At 52.3% G+C, this 22,989-nt stretch overlaps 1 protein-coding gene across 5 annotated transcripts in view; it reads right to left on the bottom strand.

The window, feature by feature from the left end:
- Nucleotides 1–15,557, bottom strand: part of Myh14 (myosin heavy chain 14) — a 71,704-nt gene extending 56,147 nt beyond the window's left edge. Inside the window, exon 1 of one of the 5 annotated variants that reach the window (XM_042274311.2) lies at nt 15,290–15,557. In XM_042274311.2, coding sequence (XP_042130245.1) covers nt 15,290–15,319 — 30 coding nt within the window. In that variant the 5' untranslated portion in view covers nt 15,320–15,557. Of the gene's footprint in view, nt 1–3,068; nt 3,194–3,233; nt 3,388–4,655; nt 4,710–15,289 lie in introns of those variants that run through there. The other 4 variants (XM_042274315.2, XM_006986205.4, XM_076575963.1 and 1 more) reach the window with 4 other exon arrangements.
- Between the last annotated feature and the right edge of the window lie 7,432 nt (nt 15,558–22,989).

Raw genomic sequence — 22,989 nt, 5'->3', positions numbered from 1 at the left:
TAAAAAATTCATTTAAACTGAGTGTGGAGGCCCCTGCCTTTAATCCCAGCACTGGGGAGGCAGAGACAAGAGGATCTCTGAGTTCAAGGCCAGCCTGGTTTACAAAGTGAGTTCCAGGACAGCCAGGGCTACACAGAGAAACCCTGTCTCAAAAATCAATCAATCAATCAATAATAAATAAATAAATAAACAAATCCACTTATTATGGAGCTGAAAAGACATTTCAGAAGTTCAAAGTGTGTACTGCTCTTCCAGAGGCTCTGAGTCGGTGTCTGGCACCTGTATCAGGTTCACAGCTGCCTGTGACTCCGGCTCCTGTGCCTCCGGCTTCCATGAGTACTTGCTCTACACACACCCCACACACATAATTTAAAGTAATATAAATAAACCCTGTAAAAGGTTTATTACTTATGTATATGTGTGTGTACTTGAGTGAGTTTGTGTGTATCACGTGTATGAGTCTCTCAGAGGCCAGAAGACGGCATCGATTCCCTAGAACTGGAGTGATGTGATGGAGATGTTAAGAATCAAACGGCAGTTCTCTGCGTGAGCAATCAGCGCTAGAAAACACTGAGCCGCCTCTACACCCCCACTTCAAAACAACAACAAAAGGATTTATGTGTAAAGGGTATTTTGCCTGTTTGGATGTCTATATCACATGCATGCAGTACCAGAGGAGGCCAGAAGAGGGAGTTGGGTCCTCTGGAACTGGAGTTAACAGACTGTTCTGAACCACCAGGGGGGTGCTGGGAACTGAACTCAGGTCCTCTGTAAGAGCAGCCACTGCTCTTAACTGCTGAGCCATCTCTGAGGCGCCCCTCCCCCTAGATGTGCTTACTATAAAATTTTAAACACACACTTGGCTTGCATTCTGTTTATATTGGACGGTACTATTCTAATCTCAGGAGACAGGTAAACTGTTATAAACAGGTAAATGGTTTAAATGGTGATAAACAGCTGTCAGAAGTGTAGGGCGGGGGAGGGGCGATGCTGGTGCCGAGGCTGTGCTTCCGTTTTAACTGGGCTGACTGGAGAAGCCTTCCCAACTGTGTTACTTTTTAAAATAAAGACCCGAGTGAGTCTGAGGAGGAGACTACTGGGACCATGGGACAAAAGCCAAGGCCCTGGGGCAGGAATGTCCGGTCTGCAGCACTCCACTGTGGCTGGAGCTGAAGGAGGAGGAGGTGGGGTAGCAAGGACGAGACAGGTTGTCACCACACTTTACATCTGAGAGGGGGACCCAGGGAGGACACCGATCTGATGTTTGTCGCCAAGTTCTCCGGGCACCTCTGGGCCCAGCTGCCCCATAATTACAGGATGATCGCCAATCACCATCCTCTCTCTGGCTTCATTCACTCACTTTCTTACAGTCATTCAACATTCTCAGAGGCGCTGGAGGCCTGTCATGAGCCGCCTGGGAACCGCCTTTGAGCAGATCTTAGGGTGTAGACCCAGCTAAGTCTTTAAGGAGGCTTCCAGAAGGCAGTCAGGGTGTCTGGGCACTTCCCACCCTCCAGGGCCACTGAGTGGGGAATACAGCAATCTTAGGGTTGTCCAATATCCCACAGAAAACGATCCGCACCGGGCTCCCCTGCAGGAATCAGCCCCGCTGTCCACCACCCCATCACCCCATCCCCAACCAAAGAACATCTGAAGATTCCCACATCCCTAACCTCCATTTCACCTCTGAGACCGGCCACCTCCACCTCCAGCACATCCCTTGGGGACATCCATCCATGCACTCAGCTTGCTCAAGGGGGTCCCCCCATATCTTGTCCCCTCAAGCTTGTCCCAGTAGCCTCTCACATGCAGACTTCCTCTATCTGGGCCCCTCTCGGCCCTCCTCACGACCCCCAGCACCGACAGCCTGGCTCCCAGCCACTTTGGCTCCTGCGCTCTACAAATGTTGAGCCCCCAAAGGGCCAAGGATCACCCCAGGCTCCAGGGTGACAAAGAGCCACCCAGAGCCAAGCCCCATCCCAGGGACTTTACCCCGCCCCACCCACATGCTTTCTCTCCAGCCTGGTGGCCTTTGACCAGGAAGGGCTTGGTGGCTTTGTACCTCCCCGCCCCGCTAACCCCCCAAGAGCCAGAAGAGCGGCCTCAGCGGCCTCAGACGCAGAGTCCAGGCCCAGGACCCCAGAGTGGGATCTCCAGCCCGTCTCCACCTGACACAAGGTGTTTCCTAGAGCCCTGCTGTAGCCGGAGCTAGAAGTGGGGCGTGGCGTTCAGGGGATTGGCCAAGCCAACAGGGCAGGCCTAGGACCTGGCCCCAAATGGCTGAGCCCCAGCCACACACCCCTCCCTTAGGCAGCAGGAATGTGGTGCCAGGACTCATTAGTGTCACTTAGGCAGGTGAGAGCACCAGGGAGGGGCAGAGGAGCCGTGTGGAGAAGGAAAGCAGCCAGGGCCCCGCCTGCCTGCGCAGGGGCTGGGGCAGCACCAAGCTTATGACCTCAGCCTATGGGTGAGATCCCATCCTGCTCCAGCCTCCTCCCTCAGACCCGGCCCAGCCTCCTCCCTCAGGCCCAGGGGGCCAGACCAAAACCTTTTCCTTCAGACTCAGGGGTCCTGACTCTACCTCTCCTCCCTCAGACCCAGGGGTCCTGACCCCAGCTCTCCTCCCCCAGACCCGGGGGGCCAGGCCCCAGCCCTCCTCCCTCAGACCCAGGGTCCAGCCCTCCTCCCTCAGACCCAGGGTCCAGACCCAGCTCTCCTCCCTCAGACCCAGGGTCCAGACCCAGCCCTCCTCCCTCAGACCCAGGGTCCAGACCCAGCTCTCCTCCCTCAGACCCAGGGTCCAGGCCCAGCCTCCTCCCTCAGACCCAGGGTCCAGACCCAGCCTCCTCCCTCAGACCCAGGGTCCAGGCCCAGCCTCCTCCCTCAGACCCAGGAGTCCTGACCCCGGCCCTCCTCCCTCAGGCCCAGGGGTCCTGACCCCGGCCCTCCTCCCTCAGACCCAGGGGTCCTGACCCCGGCCCTCCTCCCTCAGACCCAGGGGTTCTGACCCCGGCTCTCCTCCCTCAGGCTGACCCCGGCTCTCCTCCCTCAGACGCAGGAGCACAGACCTCAGCCCTCCTTTCCCAGACACTGGGGTCCGTGCTCAGCTTCCTCCTTCTGCCTTGGGGTACCGGCCCATGTACCTCCAGAAACCTGGATCCTAACCCCCTCTCCGGAGTCCTGACCAAGCGCCCTGTGGCCTGCCTCCTCTATCCCGCGGACCCCGAGGCTACCTGTGCGCCCGCTGGTGAAGAGATGGGGAGGTCCTGGGTCCAGATCCTCTCCAGCACCCAGGTGAGGCCGGCTCTGCGGTCCAGCAAGGGCGGGGCCTCTCGCGTCAGAAGGCGGGACCTGGCTCGACGTCACCCGACACCTGCCGGGCTGGGCAAGGGGGCGGGGCCTGGCACGGCAGCCCGCAGAGGTACAACCTGTTGCCAGGTGGGTGGCAGCGGACAAAGATGAAGGTCCGGTGCAGAGCCGGACTGCGCACGCCTAGGGTTCGAATCCCTCCCCAGTCTTCTGGATCTCCTCTTTCCTCGCTAGGAATCGAGGCTCATGAAATCAATAAAAATCGTGTGGGAAAAGGGTGCTTTATCATTTATTATCTCTGAACCTCAGTTTCCCCAGCCCTGGAACTGGGGCACCCCAATCCTCAGGTACAAAGTCAAAATGCTATGTCAGTTTTGGGGGCTTGAGTCTCTTCAGGGTGAACTGAAGAGGAGACATGAGGTGGGCGTGTTATGGTTTTCTCCTTAGATGTTAAGAGTTCTGACTTACGGAACAATTTATTTTTCTTTTTTGTTTTTCTGACAGAGAGTTTTATGCAGCTGGCCCAGAACTCCTCGTCTAGCTGAGGCTGGTCTCCAACTCCTGATTACTACTGTGGCGTTATTAAAAAGAAAAAAAGGGGGGGGGGCACATGGCCAGGCACACCAGGTCCCTCCACCACGGTCCCGTCTCCGCAATGGGAACCTCACAAACCACCTCAAATCCATTCTCTATGGGAGAGGATTTGAGTTGTAGAGTCCCTCGTGGGGGTGTTCAGCTACGACTTAGCCGCGTTTGGTGTCTCCGTCCTGTCATCTCAGCACTAGAGACCTCAGACAGGAAGGTTGGGAGATGGGCTCAGCTTGGTCTACACAGTGAGTTCCAGGCTAGCTAGACTACAGAGAGAGAATCTGTCTCAAAAAAAATTAACTAAGCCAATGCAAACCAAAACAAACTAGAACGCTCAGACAAACACATCCTTCCCGGCCCCTGGCCCTCCTGTCGCGATCCTTCTTTCTGGCCCACAGCAGCTTTTTCCTCCTCTGACAACTGACACGATCGTCCCGGGAGCTGGGGACTGGAGACCATGACTCAGGTGTTCTATCACGCAATGTCCCAAGCATTGCCTCAGTTTCCCCTTCTGCAGAACAGACCAGGTGACGCCTTCAGAGAGGACCCCAGGCTTCCTGGCACGCGGTGGGAACCCGGGCTGGATGACTGCAACCCCCCACCCCTCCTCGACCTCGGGCTCGCTTGCACCCACAGCGAGTGCCCTGGCCCACCCCTCCCCTTGACCCCCATCACAGCCCAAGGGCTCCGGCCTCCCCAAGCCTGGCCGCCCCTGGCACCCCCGCCCCGTACGCACTGCGGGGGGCCCGGACACTCACCGGCGCCCAGGGCGGTCCAGAGGCCTCGGCCTGGGCAGAAAAGGGGGAGGGGCCTGTGCGGGACAGCCCCGCCCACAGGTGGGCACCATGGACCAATCAGCGCTCGCTGCGGCCCGCTCCGCCCCCGCCCCTGGGGCTCAGCCCTGCCCAATCAAAAAGAGCGGCTGGTGCGCCGTGCCAATCAGAAGTTGGCGAAGCGTGCCAGGCGTGGGAAAAGAACCTGGCCGAGAGTGCGCGGCCGTTGGCGGGGCCCGGGCCTGATGGCCAGCGGGAGGCACCAATAAAGAGGCTTGGGGAGCGGCCGCGAGACGCTGGTTGAAGGGGACCCGGTGAATGAGCTGCTTTGTACACGGGCATGAATGGATGCCTTTGTGCATGCACGTACGGGGAGGCAGGAGGCAGGAATGCCTGGGTCCCCGGGGAGCCAGCGCGCGGACACACACCAAGGAGATGTCGCTTTTGTGGAACGCAGACCGTGAGCAGGCCCTATGCAGGTGGATGGCGACTGCACGGGTCAGAATTGTCATTTATTGAGCGCCTTCCGTGTATATATATACTCAAAGCTGTGTAAAGCATTTCCACTACAAAATGTCACTGAAACCTCTAAATTGGGGCTATTGAGACCCTCATCTTGGGGCTGGGACTGGGACACAGTCGGTAAAAGGTTTGCCTAGCATTCCCGAAGCCCTGGGTTCCATCACTGTGCAAATGGGTGTAGTGGTACCTGCTAGTCACCCCAGTCCTCATGAGCTGGAGGATGAGAGGTTCAAGGTCATCCTCCAGCTACATAAAGAATTCTAGGCTAGCCTAGGTTACAGGAGATCCTGTTCCAGAAAACAAAAACAAAATCCCAACCTCGTCTTGAGGATCATACCTATCACCCCAGCATTTGGGAGGCTGAGACAGGAGGATTACAGTGACTTTGAGGTCATGGATTCAAACAAAGTGATTGAGCAACATAGTGTGATCCTGTCTCTAAGTGCAAAAAGAAGGCCTAAGAATGCTGCTTGGCTGTGGAGCATTTGAGCTGTAAAGCACTGAATTCAAATCACACTACTGCAAAAACTAACAAATAAGTAAGCAAACAAATAAATAAATACCAGAGTCCCCAAGGCCCTCGCCCCCATAGTCACACTCCACCTCGTCCCCAGCTGTTTATCCCGCTGTTCCTTAGCTCCATAAGCACTTGACCTGCCTCAGCCTCTTCCTGCTCTATTCCACCCGTTTGGTGTTTCCTTGTGCATATATATATGGGGGTGGGGAGGTGTTTTGCCTGCATATATGTGTGTATCTTTGCAGTGCTGCTGGAGGCTAGAAGAGGACATCAGGTCCCCTGGAACTGGAGTTACAGATGACTGCAAGTTGCCATGTGGGTGCTGGGAATTGAACCAGGGTCCTCTGGAAGAGCAGCCAGTGCTCTTAACCACTGAGCCATTGCTGCAGGCCTGCTCCTTTGTTTCTGAGACAGGGTTTCACTCTGTGGCCCAGACCATCCCGGCACTCTGTTGTTCATTTGAAAATGACAGCCCAGGCCCCTGTAACCAACCAACCTACCTGCCAACTAGTGACGTCATCAGCCCGCTCAAGACTAAATCTACCTGGCAACCAGTAATGTCACCATCTGTCTTTACTGGCCTGTTACCTGAGGTGGCATAAGTTCTGCCTGCTCAGTCTAAGGCGAGACAGGACTGGCTACATGGCAGAGGATGACGTTGAACTTCTAATCTCCACCCCGTCCCCACCTTCACCTCCTGAATGCTGGAGTCACCAGTGTGCACCACAACACATGAAGCCACACAGGGAACAGTAGGCTTCCTCTTGCTGGGGATTTTCTCTGATCTGTAAGCCCATACCGCTTTAATGTCTGCTCATATCGAGTGAGAACAGTCACAGTTCTAAGCCCTCAATGTGCATTAAATCCCACAACATGGACACCGCCAGCTCTGTGTGGTTGGTCCCGTTATCATGCCCATTTTACAGGTGTGGGCACAGAGACCTGGCTGCCTCAGTGAGCTCACTTCCTGTCTCCACTGTACCACCAGAGACAAGGCAAGACCAAAGAATCAAGTCCAAAGGAAGCACGCCCTTGCCTCAAAGCCCTCCACCCACCCTCCATCACACCAGCCAGAATACATGGGTTAAAGTCCCTACCCATCTCCTTGGAGATCTTGACACACACACACACCCAACACTATCTGTGAGATACTCCCCATCATATTGCGAGCCCCTGGGGCTGGCCTTCTCCGTCTGAAGGTACCTGTCTCAGGGTTTCTATTGATGTGAGAGACACCATGGCAACTCTTATAAAGGAAAATATTTAAATGCGGCTGGCTTACAGTTTCAGAGGTTTAGTCCAGTATCTTCATGGCAAGAAGCAAGGCAGCGTGTGGACAGACACAGTGCTGGAGAAGGAGCTGAGAGTTCTACATCTTGATCTACAGGCAGCAAGCAGAGACATTGATACACAGGCCTTGCTTGAGCTCCAGAGACCTCAAAGCCCGCCCCCTAGTGATGCACTTCCTCCAACAAAGCCACGCCTCCTCATTGTGCTGCTCCCATTGGCCTTTGGGTCCATTTTTATTCAACCCCCACAGTCCCCATGGGCAGATAAGCTGCAACAGAGAGGGAAATCAGCGGCAAAAGGGATGGAACACCCAAATATGTGTGCCAGAGAGAAGGAAGTAGGACATGGAAGCTTCCTGAATCCCAGCCCTCAGCATGACCTGAGCCGAAAGAGCTTGAGCAACAAGGGTGGGAGATGTGGGGAAACAAGCAAGGAGCTAAGATAATGCACACTAATAGATGGTTTTGTCGGGGGCAGAAGCTCAGTGGGTTGGTGGAGTGCTTGCCCAGCACCCAGCAAGCTCTGGGTTCAGTCCCCAGCACCACCTAAACTGGGTGAAGTGATGTACACCTGTAATTCCAGCTCTTCGTTCGGAGGTAGAGGCAGAAGGATCCAGAGTTCAAGGTTCCATATCACCCCAGTCAGCCTCAGGACCCACAGCAAAAGGACAGGACCGACTCCCGAAAGTTGTCCTCTGCCCTGCACACATGCACTGTGGGTGTCCTGCACCAACACATCTCCCCACTGATAACAAACACATTTTAAGACTGAAAACAGCTGGAGAGATGGTTCAGTGGTTAAGAGCATGTGCTGATCTTCCAGAGGACCAGAGTTCAGTTCCCAGCACCCTGGTCAGGCACCTCACAACTACCTGTGACTCCAACTCCAAGAGATGACACCCTGTTCTGGCCTCCGTGGGTATCTGTACCCACATGTACATACCCATTCACCCACAGATGGACACACACACACACACAGAGCTTTTAAAAGGTTTGTTTTCAGTTTATGTGTATGGGTGCATATCCGTACAGCACATTGTTCCGGTGCCTGTGGAGACAAGAAGACAGCATCTGCTCTCCTGAAGTTGGAGTTACAGATGACTGTCAGCAGCCAGGCAGATGCTAGGTATTGAACCCAGGTCTTATACAAGAGCAGTGTAACCAGCAGCAGCTCTTCTCTTCAGCCCCCAAATAAATCCCCACCCCTTTTTTTTGAGATTGGGTTTCTCTGTGTAGCTTTGGAGCCTGTCCTGGATCTCGCTCTGTAGACCAGGCTAGCCTCGAACTCACAGAGATCCGCCTGCCTTTGCCTCCTGAGTGCTGTGATTAAAGGCGTGCGCCACCATGCCTGGTCAAATAAATCTTTTTTTAGAAAAAACTAAATATTGGAATCGGAGAGATAGATCAGCAGTAAAGAGTGATTGATGCTCTTGCAGAGGACCTAGATTTGGTTCCAACACCTACAGCAGATAGCTTACAACCACCTATTACTCCAGTCCAGGTTATTCAATGCCCTCTTCAGGCCTTCAGGGGTACAGCACTCACATGGTACACATAAATACAGGCAAGTGTACACACATACACATAACATTTTTGTTTTGTTTTGCTTTTGGAGACAGAGTCTCTCTATGTAGCTCTGGCTGTCCTAGAATCCTCTATATAGACCAGGCTGGCCTCAGACTCACAGAGATCCACTTACCTCTGTTTGGATCACTATGCCTGGCTTACATAAAAAAAAATTTAAAACAAGCTGGGTGGTCGTTGTGCACACTTTTTAATCCCAGCACTTGGGAGGCAGAGGCAGGTGGATCAAGGCCAGCCCGGTCTACAAAGTGAGTTCCAGGACACAGAGGAAACTTGTCTCAAAAAAAATAAATAAAATAAAAAAATAGCCAGGCGGCGGCGGCGGCGGCGGCGGCGGCGGCGGCGGCGGCGGCAGCGCACGCCTTTAATCCCGGAACTCGGACGCAGAGGCAGGTGGATCTCTGTGAGTTCCAGGCCAGCCTGGGCTACCAAGTGAGTTCCAGGAAAAGCACAAAGCTACACAAGAGAAACCCTGTCTCGAAAAACCAAAAAAAAAAAAAAAACCTAAATAAATAAATAATAATAAATAATAAAAATAAAAAATAAAAACAAATCAAAAAAGCAAAAAGTATGGGCTAGAGAGACAGCCTAGGGGTTAAGAGCACTAGCTGTTCTTGTAGTGAATCCAGGTTCTATTGTAGCACCCACATGGATGCACACAGCCATCTGTAACTCCAATTCCAGGGCTTTCAATACCTTCTTCTGGTCTTTCTGCATGCATTAGGCATGTAGGTAGTGTACATTTATAAATACAGGTAAAACAACATAAAATAGTAAAGCAATTTTATACATGCAGGTAAAACATTGACACAATAAAGTAACAAAGTAATTTTAAAAACTTATAAACACTAAACCAAAAACAGAACTACCACATGATCAGTTCCACCACACATGGTGGTGTAGCTGAAGGACTCGAGGCTTTGCACCACGGAGACACCTGCTCGCCCCTGCTCCCTGCTTCCTCACTCACAAAAGGCAGGAAGTGGGAGCAGCCTAGATGTCCATCAAGAGATGAATAGATAAAGGGAATGTGTGCAGACACAATGAACCTCTGTTCAGCTGTGAAGAGAGTGGAATCGTGTCCTTTGTAGGAAGATAGATGGGACCGGAAATCAGTATGCTAAAAGAGCTCAGACAGCTGCGAATAGACAAATATTGCGTGCTTTATCTCATGGCAGACTCTAGATTAAAATCTATTACAAATACCAATCGTACACGATGCGCTTCACTATATATAACACAAAAAGTGGGAGGGGTCGGGCATGGTGGCTCAGGCCTGTCCTCCCAGCCCTTGTGACGTGAAGGTGAGAGGGCCTTCAGGTCAAGGCCAGCCTGGGCTACGAGGAAGTTCTGGGTCAGCCTGGGCTATGTGAGATAATGTCTCTAAAAAGAAAAGAAGAAGCTGGGCATCGTGGCGCACACCTTTAATACCTGAACTGGGGAGGCAGAGGCAGGTGGATCTCTGAGTTCAAGGCCAGCCTAGTTTACAGAGTGAGTTCCAGGACAGCCAGAGCTAGTGAGACCCTACCTCAGAAAATGAAAGGAAAGAAACAGAAAAGAAGAACTGAGAAGATGTCCCAGTCAGTAAAGTGCTTGCCATGTGAACACAAAGAACTGAGTTTTGGTCTCCCCAGCACCCATGCCATAAGCCAGGTGTAGCGGTGCAAGCCTGCACCCCCAGGGCCGTGCAGGCAGATGCAGGAGAATCCCCAGGGCTCACTAGCCAACGTGGCAAGCCAAATGGGCAAGCTGTAGGTTCAGTGAGAGACCCTGTCCCGAGAAGTGAAGAGAAGGACAGTGAGATGGTCCAGCGGGTGAAGGTGCTCCCTCCCAGCCTGACTCCGTCCCGGGACCCTCATGGTCAGTCTCCGTGGGGGAGGAGGAAACCATAAAGAGGGCAGGACAACCAAGAGAGAGTCACACATTCCAAACATTCCTGGAAATACCCTCATTAACCCATCCCCTTTCAATTTCAAGTTTGAAACTAAAACATAAAAATAGATACATGAACTGATAACGCTCCCCTCCCCTGCCAAATCTGAAGCTGAAAAGAGAGATGGGAAGTCGGGGGTGGGCAGGCTGCCCCATGGTGCAAGAGACTTCTGAGTGAGCACAAAAATGGGGGGACCTTGGAGTCCACAGAGCAAAGGGTGAGTGGGGTGCGGGGTCCCCAGAGCTGGCTTGTAACCCCACCTGTGTGTTTTCTCTGCGGCAAAGGCTCAGACGATGCCAGCATTATTTTTGGTCACTGTTGTGTTGTTGGCTGTTGTTCCGGTCCGTGTGACTCGGGGCTGGGAGTAGCCCCAGGACCAGAGAGAGCTGGCAGCCTCCCGTGATTCCTGGACAAGGCTCTGCTCTGCGAAGAGAAGTATTTACAGAGTACCTACTGCGTGCTGGGGTTGTTCTGGTTTGGGGCTGCACAAAGCTAGACAGGAGACTTCTCAGCTCTGCCAAGGTCTGGGCTAAAACTGCCCAGCTCTGCCCTTGAAACCTGACAGCAGGTGGAGGTGGGGGGTGAATGTATGGATGAGGTCATGTTCTAATAAAGTTTTATTAACACACACAGGATGACTGGCCCTAAGGCTGTAGGTTGGAAAGCCCAGTCTTGGACTCTCAGATGGTGGCAGGCATAAAGATTTGTTAATGACTACCCAGGAGGTGTCAAGATGCAGGTCACCCCGGTCACATCCTGTTCATCTCCCCCTCTGGATCTGTATCTAGGGGATCATCTGGCCACACTGAGAGGACAAGCAGGGTTTTCACTGGGCTCATCAAGCGCTGTCCGTCCCCCTCTCCTTCTCTGGCCTCACCCCTCATCCTCTCTGTTCTAACTAGTTCTTGTCAACTTGAGTCACATGGGAAGAGGGACTGACTTCAGTTGTGTGTATGCATCTGTCAGATTGGTCTTTGGGCATTTTCTTGACTAATGATTGCTGTGGGAGGGCCCAGCTCACTGTGGGGAGTGCTGAGCTGTATAAGAAATCAGAATGAGCAAGCCATGGGGAGCAAGCCAGTAAGCAGCACCCCTCACGGCCTCTGCATCAGCTCCTGCCTCCAGGTTCCTGCCTTGACTTTGCTGCATGATGGACTGTAACACGGAACTGTAAGCCAATAAACCCTTCCTTCCTCCAAGTTGTTTTTGTTCAGTGTTTATCACAGCAGCAACAGAAAGCAAACCACAGCACACACCTGCTCCAGCCCCCTGGCCTCTCCGGTTTGCTCACACACCAGGCCTCTGCTGTCCTGCCTTCTCCACCCAGGATGTGTCCTCTCCTTCCTTCTCCGGTGGAGTCCTTCCCTGAGTACCTGCTCATTCCAGAGGACCTGACACCCCTCGCCCTGATATTATTTTTATGGTTCAACTGCTTTGGTTTAATGAGACAGAGTCTCATGAAGCATAGGCTGGCCTCAAACTTGCTTTGTAGGACCTTGAAATTCTGATCCTCCTGCCCCATCTCCTAGGCGCTAGACTAACAGACTGGCTGGGTGCATGGGTGCTGAAGGATCTGAAGTCAAGTTCTCACAGTCGAATGGTATGCCCTTTACCCACGGAGCCATCCCCCAGCACCACTTCCTTTTTTAATTAAAATAGTCTGAGGTAGCGGTGTACACCTTTAGTTCCAAAACTCAGGAGACAGAAGGATCAAAAGTTCCGAGCCAAACCACCCTCAGTCAATGAGGCAACCTGTGCAGGCTCTCTGTTGACCCAGCTGTGGCTAGATGACATTTCTCTTGACTAACATCATCCATCTCACTTCTCCAGGAAAATGGACCACTGATAATATTTTGGTGCGGATTTGTTATTGAGTGTTTACTATCTGAGGCAGAGCAAGCTGATTATAACTATTCTTTACTGGGAGATCCCGAGTGCAGGCACTGTCTTAAATATTTTATGTCCTGGAGCTAGCTCACTGGGAGCTCACAGGTGCTCTAAGGCTGGTGCATGAAGGCTCTCATATCACAGGAAGCAAGGTTACTTGCCCCAGCCTCCTTAGGTGGAGTGGCAGGGCTGGCATAGAAACCAGAGAGTCCTGAGACTCCTCTAGCTCTGCCCTTAGAGGAGGGAACCCAGAGCAGGTTGATGGTGGTAGCCTGTGGGTGTACAATCTCAGCTCCCCTGAACACTCCCCAGAGGGGCCAGATGAGCAGGACCCACAGAATCTGCATCTTCCCACACTTCTGGGTGCTATGACGTCACTGTCCCCTCCAAAACCCAGGCTAAAACTCAGTGTTTTTAAAGATTTTTTAAAAACATATGTGTTGCTTTGCCTGCATGAATATCTGTTTGCTACATATGTGCCTGATGCCTGTGGAGGCCAGAAGAGGCTGACAGATCCCTGGGACTGGAGTTATAGATAGATGTAGACCATGTAGGTGCTGAGAGTCACACTTGGATCCTCTGGAAGAGCAGCCAGTGCTCTTAACCACTAGGGATTCTCTCCAGCCCCCTGTTTAATTTTTTATTGCTTTTCCTTATTTATGTGTGTGCACATGTTCATGCAGCACACGCATGTGGCAGTCAGAGGACGCCTCCAGCAAGTCTGTTCTCTCCTTCCACCCTGTGATCCTCGGGATCAAACTCAGTTTGTCAGGCTTGGAGGCAAGCACCTTTACCTGCTGGCCATCTTGCTGGCCCCTAGCTGAAATCTAAATGAGCTTATTCATTGAAGATATTAGGAGACAGTCAAGAGCCACATTCACAGGGATGGAGTAACACCAGTATGCAGTTTAGTACCCCGAGAGCAGGGGAATATCACTTGAGCACACTAGCTATCGCAGGAATATGTACTATCGTGAGAGTGAGCTTTTTCTAGAGGCTATTATCTCAGGATCTTACTGATCAAAGGTGTAGGCTAATTATCCTCCGAGCAGACCATGTATGGATAATATAGGCTGATAATCACGGGAGCAGATAAATCATCTTGGGAGTGAACTAATTATCCTGCATAAAGACTACTTATTTTGAGAGTTTGGATACTTATCCAGAGTGGATCAGGTATCCTGTGAGTAGACCACTTCTCCAGATTGGACATCTCGGAGTCATCTCCTGAGAGCAGGCTAGACCATGAGGGAGTTTTTCTAGCATGCCTTGGCTCCTGTGGAGCACTGTTCACCACAATGTATGTAATGACATCACTGAAACCCAACACCTAACACTGGGCTTCATGAGGAAAACCTCTGTTTGAGTCTCCCAGCCTGTGGCCATGTGTTACAGCAATAGAAAAGCAACCGAGACCCTGGCGTCTTAGAACCCAAGCCCTCCCTGTCCCTGTCTCTGTTTCCTACACACCTCAGCCCCGGCGTCCATCCATCAACAAACACCTCGCGGCTGGCCACACCCGGGCCCTGCTTGTCATGTCCGCTCAACCTCTACCCTCCGGTCCACATTGCCCCTGCCGCTCTCTTTGACAGTGTCTGTTTCCCACATGGCAGGCAGAGCTGTCTTGTTGGAACCCAAGTCACCGCACACCCTACTTGCTCAGAGTCCTCCTGTCACCTTCAGTCAGACCTCAGAGCCCTGCTGGACATGGCCCACTGTGCCCCTTCAAGTTCACCTCTTCCATCCTCCTCCTCATCGACTCTGCCATGAGTACAGAGGTCCCCTTGCAGTTCCTCCCCCGCCCCCACATCCCCAACCCAGGGCCTTCGCGTAGGCTGTTCCTGGCACCTCAAACACATTCCCTCACCAGCATCTCTGTGGTGCACTCCTCATCACTCATTCCTCACTTTAAGATCACATGATGCTTGGTTAATAATCACAAGCTAGAATCACATAAGAGCATCTCAGTTGAGGAATTGTCCAGATCAGGTTGGTCTGCAGGGGATGGTCTTGCTTGTTAACTGATGTAGGAGGACCTGCCGGTTATGGGTGGCACTATTCCCTAGGCAGGGAACCCTTCCTGAACTGCATGAGTGATGAAAATTTGGCATAAACAAGCAGGTAGGTGCTTTTGATCGTGGATCAATGTGACTCAACTTCCCTGAAATAGTGGACTGTAACTCAGAATTGTTAAGTAAAATACCTCTGTTGCTGTTTGTTTGTTTTTTTTTAAGACAGAATTTCTCTATGTAGCCCTGCTTATCCTAGAACTCACTCTGTAGACCAGCCTGGCTTCGAACTCAGAGATCCACCTGCCTCTGCCTCCTGAGTGCTGAGATTGAAAGCGTGTGCCATCACCTCCCAGCCTCTGTTGCTTTTTGTCAGGATCTTTTATTAGAAGCAGAGAGAAACGGATGCAAATGCTTTCTCTTCTGCGCACAGTGCCCATGGAGGCCAGAAGAGGGCACTGGATCCCCTGGCTGTAATGCCCCGTGTGGGTGCTGGGAACTGCGCTCGGGTTCACTTCTAGAGGAATAAGTGCTCTTAGCCATGAGCCATCTTGAGAGTCCCTGGATCTTGTTTTTTGTGGCAGGGTCTCTCTAACCATGGAGTTTTCTGATTAGACTAGTCAGGCTGGCCATGGAGCCCCCAAGATCTGGCTGTCTCTGGTGCTCCCCAGCACTGGGACTATGGGCACAAACTGCCATGCCCAGCTTTTGTCCCTGGGTGCTGGGGATCAAGTCTTCCTGCTTCTGTGGCAAGCATTGCAGAAACTAATCTCCTCAGCCCTTGTGTCTCCTTCCTAGGACATAGCATATTTAACACAAGGAACTCGAATGCGTCCTTCCTGTTCAGCAGCATGCCTTGGGGAGCTTTTCAGACTCACCTTCTCTTTCACACTTGCGTAGTACTCCATGACCACTGTCCCTTTCCATCAGCGTCTCTCACCTGGGAGGCGCTGGGAGTGGTTTTTCCACATTCCATTTCCTTTACAAATGGCAGTACAGTGAACACCCCACTTCCCACGTCCTTATACGTGAAATGAGACTAATGCTGGGCCAAAGAGCTTAGGCAGTTAAGACCTTAATAGATGCTCTTTAACTGCTGCCCGCAATGTCGTCTCATTCCGACGGAGAAAAGAACAAAATAAAACAGTCATCGAGCCAATCAGTCTGGAGAGGTTCTGCCCCGCAAGTCACTCTATGTCCCTGGGACACACCACGGAGTGTTGGCCCTTGGGGCTGGCTGTCGCCTCCTCCACCCTTCTCTGTGGCTGGAATGTTGCTAAGGTTTCAAAATCCACCATAAACAACAGGAGGCAACAAGATCGTGAACTATGTACACATTCCAGGACCCAGAGGGCCACTTCCGGACAGCCGAGGGAGGCTGGGGACACTGCAGGGCTCCAGCTGCCTGGGGTGAGGAGGCAGCTTGGGTTCGGCTCCTTGGGGAACTGATGACATGAAATAGGTATCACATGGGAGGAAGATCAAGAGTTTGAAGCTAGCCTCGGTCTACGAGTAAGTTTGAGGTCAGCTTAGATAATCAGAGACCGTGTCTCAGGAAACATAAAAAAAATAAGCTTTGCTCACCATTTTCTAGAAGCAATCAGTCACAAGTTGAACATGTGTCAAATGATGTCATCCCAGCTCCTTGGGAGAGTGAAGCAGGAGCATCATAATTTGACTCCTGCCTGGGCTACAGAGAGAATTCGAGGCCAGGGAAACTTAGTGAGACCCTGTCTCAAAAAAGAAAACATAAAGAAGGCTTGGGGTCTAGTTCAGCAGTAGAGCCCCTGCCTAGAATCCCCAGTGAGGGGCTGGGGGTGTGGCTCAGTGGTAGAGCCCCTGCCTAGAATCCCCCAGTGAGGGGCTGGGGTGTGGCTCAGTGCTAGAGCACCTGGCTTTCGTGTCAGAGGCTTTGGGTTCAATGTCCAACACTATAAAATGAAAGAGTTGGAATTCCACACAGTCACTGGGGACGGGCATTTCTTGAAAACATACTGTCAAGTGCAAACTATATGAAACTGAGCGGAATCTGCAGCTCAAGCCTCAGGACGGAGTGCACGGGTAGTGTGTGGACAAAGCAGTCTTGTAATTAACGACTAACGTGATGGTAGCTGCAGACACAGTCACCCTCTGGTTCCAGCCCCCCTGTGGCTCCTTCCCTGCCGCTCCCAGTAAAGTACCCACCTCCAGGCTCGGGGCAGTAACAGCCTCAGAAACAAAGTCTGGTTACCCTCTAGAACAGCTCTCCCCCCTCAATCTCTCCATGTTTTTTTTTTTTTCCCAATAGGGTCTCACGTTAGCCCTGCCCTTGAACTCTCCATGTAGCCTACAATTGCCTTGAACTCCTGATGCTCCTGCCTCCACCTCCCAAGTACTGAGATGACCGGCGTGCATGCCCATGCCATGGTTTATGGCATGCTAGTGAGGGAACCCAGGGCTTCGAGCACTCTGGGTGAGCACCCCACCAACCGAGCCAGCCGCAGCCTCTCCTCAGGTTTCAGTGTGACGTTTTCAGCCCCTTACCGTCTCTTCTTCTCCTCTCCCACCCCACTGGACCCCTTCCCCACCCCCCCTCCAGGAGTTCCCCTTCAGCTTTCATGCTTTTTTAAAATGTAGGTTCTGTGGATGACAAGAACATATATTTGTCTTTCTTTCGTGTGTGGGTCTTTGCCTGCTCCTACGCGTGTGCACCTTGCGCATGTCTGGTGCCTGCAGAACTAGAAGAGGGCGTCAGATCCCCTGAGACTGGAATTACAGATGGTTGTGAGCCACCATGTGGGGACCAAGCCTGCGTCCTCTACAAGAGCAGTGAGCGTGCTCTAACCATTGTGCCGCCTCCCCAGCTCCTGTTTATTTTGTGTGTGTGGAGGTCAGAAGACAACTTTAGGGAGGCGGTTCTCTCCTTCCGTCTTTATGTGGGTCCTGGGGATCAAATTCAGGTCACCGGACTGTGCTGTGAGCATCTTTACCCATTATTGAGCCGTCTTGCTGGCCCTTCAATTTAAATGAATTAAAATGAAATGAAAGATTCTGGCAGGCCTAGTGGCACACACCTTTAGTCCTAATAAGCTTAGGCAAGAGGGTCTCTATGAGTTCAAAGTCAGCCTGATCTACATGGTGAGTTCCAGGCCCACAGGGGGAGGGTATTGATTGATAGTCCCCAGTCCCATCAACTGTATTTTGTCCCCACAAGGCTGGTGACCACCATGTTAGCAGAATGGATACCCTGCATTTCCATCCTCATGGAATGTTCTATGAGTCTTGGGGCAGGGATTGGGGAGGGGGTGGGGACATGGACCTGTCCCTTGCAGTGATCATTTTCCCCTGGGAAGATACGGGAAACCACTGCCTTCCCACTAATGGAGTGGGGCAAGGACCCAGGAGGGAATGAGATTAGCCAGCCAGGCTGGAGATGGCTGCTTGCCCAGTAATGAGTGTTTACTGAGCCGGGCACCTGCCTGTCCCAACCCTACAGCCCCCTCTTCTCCAGACCGCAGAGGCATTAACTCTTTGAGCCCTGGGCCCCGGCCCCAGCCATCTCCGGGACAATCTCTCTGAAGTGCACGCTCCTGTTGAGACATAAACCTGCCCATTCCGCTCCAATGCCAGTATCATCCTGGCTGGGTGCAAGGGCACCATGGTTTCTGCCTGCTCTTCCTGCCCTGCCCAGCACACAGCTATACCGGCTGCTGGCTGATCCTCTCCGCTCCTCACAGCTCCAATTCAAGAACCTCCTGGTTCCAGCCTCCAGATCTTCCCTCCATTCCCAAGTCTTTCTATACCCAGGACTGACCCTGCCTCCTGGATAGAGCCTCCTAGGCTCCCCAGTACCCAGCGCTAACCTGGCCCTCCCTCCTGGTGTCAGGAACACGCTCCTCTCTAAATAAGCAGCTTCCTTTGCAGACCTTCCTCTTCCCTCCGGCCTTCAGCACCTTTACCTCTTCTAAGAAGCCCCACCGTAACTCTTCTGAGTCTCTGCACTGTGTCCGGGCCACACGCTGGCCTCTCTCTGCTCTTAGTTCCTAACACCTGCCAGTCTTCCTTAGGAAAGTGTGATCTCCCAGAAGATCTCACTGTACAGTCCTGGCTAGCCTGGAACTCGCTCTGTAGACCAGGCTGAGCCTGAACTCACAGAGATCCACCTGCCTCTGCCTCCCAAGTGTTGGAACTGAAGGTGTGCGACACTGCACCCCCGAGCAGGAGGTTGGAGCCACCACACCCTGGACAGAGCCTGACACAAAGTAGATACTCAGTTACATGGGGCAGGAAGTGAACGACAACATAAAAAGAACCAAACTATCTGGGGTTTGAACTCATATCCTTCTGATGACTATGCTAACATTTTAAAAAATATCTAAGTTGGGCATGCTGCTCAGGCCTTTCTTTCTAGCACTTGGGTGTCTGAGGTAGGAGGATTACTATAAGTTTGTGGCTTTACCCACTGAGTCATCTCACAAGCCACAAAATAAATAAATAAACATAATTTAAAAATTTTAAAACAGCCAAAAAAATTTTTTGGTGTTTCTTAAAAATGTATAAGCTGAGCATACTGCTCACACCTGTCATCCTAGCACTTGGGTGGCCGAGGCATGAGGGTTGTTACAAGACACACCGGGAGTATACTAACGTGATGCGCTCCGAGAACCAAGCACCAAAGCACACTCAAGATGGCCGTTTGAGGGCTGGGGTGTAGCCCAGTTGGAAGCTTGCTTGCCTGGCATGCAGGAGGCTCCAGGATTCATGCCCAGCACCATAAGAACAGGGCATGGTGATGCCCACCTCTCACCCCAGAACTCAGGAAGTAGAAGAAGAATCAGGAATTAAGGTCATCCCGGACTATATGAGACCTTGTCTAAAAATAAATGGAAGTTTGAGGAGCTGGACAGATGGCTCAGTGGTTAAAAACACTGTCACAGAGGACCTGGGTTCAATTCCCAGCACCCACATGATGGCTCACAACCGTCTGTAACCTCAGCTCCGGGAGACCTGATGCCCTCTTTTGGCCTCAGCAGACACCAGGCAGGAACATGGTGCACAGACATGCATCCAGGAGAAACACCCACACATAGAATAAAAATAAATAAATCTCATATAGAGCAACGGGACCCACAAGCTCTGGGCCCTGCTCCCACATTCTTTTCCCATAACCTGGCACCTTCAAGCCCATTAAAAACCATCACTTCCCACGTTTGCAATCTCTCACCTGAGCACTGTCATTATCCCATGAACATTGGTCATTAACCCCTCGCTGCCAAGCGATATCCCGCAGACCAGAGATTCCCACAGCCCAATGTGCTTGTTAAATGTGTGTTGAGGAAAAAACAGTTAACAATTATTTGCACCAAGTGAGCCATGTATGAAAAACAGTAGCTTCGGAGGAGAAGCTGGGTTCTGTTAGCAGGTGACTGAGCTGTCAACGTCAGGAACGCGACCTGCTGGAGTCAGCAGCCTCCGGATGCCGCCTGCCCATGATGCAGTAGCACTTGAAGCTTTTGTAAAGTTTAAAAATGGTTTACACTTATCTATTGGGTGGGGCACATATGTCACACCTCACGTGAGGAGGTCAGAGGACCACTTGAGGGAGTCTGGTCCCTGATGGCAAGCTCCTGTACCATCTGAGGCATCTCAGCGGGCAGCAACATCCTTTCTGTGGTTAGCAGGAAAGCTGGGAAGGATCTTGTGCAGTCCCAAGTCAGTGGACACTGCTGCTCAACAGGTAGCCTAGGCTGTCCTGGAACTTGACGTTATCCTCCTGCCTCAGCTTAGCAAATGCTGGGTTTAAAGGCCTGTACCACCACAACCAGCCAAAACCAACTTTATTCTTCTTTTGAGACAGGACCTCACTGTGTAGCCCAGGCTTGCCTGAAACTCACTCTGTAGGCCCGATTGGCTTAGAGATCCACGGCAATCCTCTGCCTCAGTTTCTTAGTTCCTGGATAGAATCCATGTTTCACATGTGGAAATCCCCTTAAGCCCTCACCTGAGTGTACCATCTGGGACGTTGTTCGGCGATGCCCGGTTCCAGGCGCACAAAGTGAAATTCTCTGTCTTGAAATAAAGGCTGTCTCCTTTGAGCTGCCCCAGCTTCTTGGTTTTCAGTTAGAAGGTCACAGTCAGCCTAGCGTTGGTGGCGCACACCTTTAATCCTTGGGAGGCAGAGGCAGGTGGATCCCTGAGTTTGAGGCCACCCTGGTCTACAGAGCAAGTTCCGGGACAGCCAAGACTACACAAAGAAACCTGTCTCAAAACAAAACAAAACAAAACAAAAGGTTGCAGTCGAGAAGTTCTGAACGGTGTTAACATATGCCCACTCAATTAAATGGCTAACGCCATGAGGAGCATGAAGAATGAGGGAGATCCAGGCCATGGAGGGATGTGGGCTGCACCCCCAGAGTTGGAGGCCTAGGAAGGGCTTTCTGTACAGGGGACACAAGAACCACAGCCCTGGGGCGATGCAGTCCCCATGCTTTCCTAGGAATAAGGACATGGTCACTGTGCGGAGTTCAGGCTGGCCCTGACCTAAGTTACTCCATATTAGGGAAACAGGCTCTTTGCACATGTCCTGAGAGACTCCATTCACAAGCAGCTTTTGGCTGTGTTCAGAGGATGGAGAGTGGACACGTGACAGGCACCATCTGTCCATCACCGCTGACTGACACCGACACATAGATATAGACATAAATAAAATCATATCAGATAAACCAGGCCCAAGAACTTATCAGTCAGAGGAAAGAGTCTGACTTCCTCATCGGGACCCCATAAAGAAACAGGCACCCTGTGCTGTCAAGGGGACGTCCCCACCAGCTGACCACTTGGTGTACAGGGCCAGGGCCAACAGGAGAACTCCTGACTCTCCCAGGGGCTTCGGCTGGGCTCAGTCACCAACACTGATGTGCTTGGCTCAAACTACTTTCAGGCCATCCACCTGTCCACCTGTGTGGTCCTGATATCCATCCATCCACCTGTCCACCTGTGTGGTCCTGATGTCCATCCACCTGTCCACCTGTGTGGTCCTGATATCCACCCACCTGTCCACCTGTGTGGTCCTGATGTCCATCCACCTGTCCACCTGTGTGGTCCTGATCTCCTTCCACCTGTCCACCTGTGTGGTCCTGATGTCCACCCACCCACCTGTCCACCTGTGTGGTCCTGATGTCCATCTACCTGTCCACCTGTGTGGTCCTGATGTCCATCTACCTGTCCACCTGTGTGGTCCTGATATCCACCCACCTGTTCACCTGTGTGGTCCTGATATCCATCCACCCACCTGTCCACCTGTGTGGTCCTGATGTCCATCCACCTGTCCACCTGTGTGGTCCTGATGTCCACCCACCCACCTGTCCACCTGTGTGGTCCTGATGTCCATCCATCCACCTGTCCACCTGTGTGGTCCTGATGTCCATCCACCTGTTCTCCTGTGTGATCCTGATGTCCACCCACCTGTCCACCTGTGTGGTCCTGATGTCCACCCACCTGTCCACCTGTGTGGTCCTGATGTCCACCTGTGTGGTCCTGATGTCCATCCACCCACCTGTCCACCTGTGTGGTCCTGATGTCCATCCACCCACCTGTCCACCTGTGTGGTCCCGATGTCCACCCACCTACCTGAACCCCTTCTTGCCCTCTGAGCCACTCTGACCCAGCTCCCTGACTCCACAACAGCGGCCAGGAGCCTCTCACCCCACCTCCTGCCTCCCCCTCCCCAGTGCTGAGATAGGGGCATGCAGACCACCCCTGGTCTTGGAGCTTTTAAAATAATTTTTATCTATTCATTTCCTGGTTTAAAAGTGCAGGAGACTCCTGAGGTGAGGTCCCCTTCAGAGCCAGAGGATGTTTCTGCCCCCGACAAAGCTACTTAATCCTCAGCTCTGAGACGGCCCAGCAGCTATGGGATGAGAAGCCATCAACCTCAGATCCCAGGCAACCATGGGGCCTCTACTGTGCCCCAGAAGTTCCACCACCCCTCACACGATCCCACAAGGCTAGAGCCTATACCCAAAGGCAGCAAGTCTTCCAGGCCCCAGATCTCTTGGGTCCGGCCTTGTCCTTCATCTTCCCCCAAAGGCGGCACTGTCCTTGAGGCAGGACAGAAAGGCAGGGGGAAGGAAGAGAGAGGAGCAGATTCTCTCCAGTGAGAGTCGGGGATCTGAACACGGTAAGAACTTGCTGTGCAGACTGCATGCATAGACAGTATTTGTTCGTGTGTGTGTGTGTGTGTGTGTGTGTGTGTGTGTGTGTGTGTGTAGGCCAGAGGCCAATGTCAGGTGTTCTCCCCAATTGCTCTCATTTTTTGAGACAGGGTCTCACAAATCCTGCTGGACTACCTGGCTCCTGGCTCCTCCTCCTCCCCAGTATGGGGGTTACAAACACAAGCCAGAATGCCCAGCCTTTTATGTAAGTGCTGGGGACCGAACTCTGGTCTTCATGTTTCTGTGGCAAGCATGTTATTGACTAAGCCATCCCGATGCCCAAAAATAGTCTTTTTAAAAAAGATTATTTTTTAACTACATGGATATGTGTGTGCCTTTGTGTGTGAGCACAGGCCAGAAGAGGGCACGGGATCCTCTGGAACTGGAGT

The sequence above is a fragment of the Peromyscus maniculatus genome, chromosome 1 (genome assembly GCF_049852395.1).
Source record: "Peromyscus maniculatus bairdii isolate BWxNUB_F1_BW_parent chromosome 1, HU_Pman_BW_mat_3.1, whole genome shotgun sequence".
NCBI lineage: Eukaryota > Metazoa > Chordata > Mammalia > Rodentia > Cricetidae > Peromyscus > Peromyscus maniculatus.
Note: the sequence above shows the minus strand (reverse complement) of the source record. Positions and strands in the feature narration are given on the sequence as shown.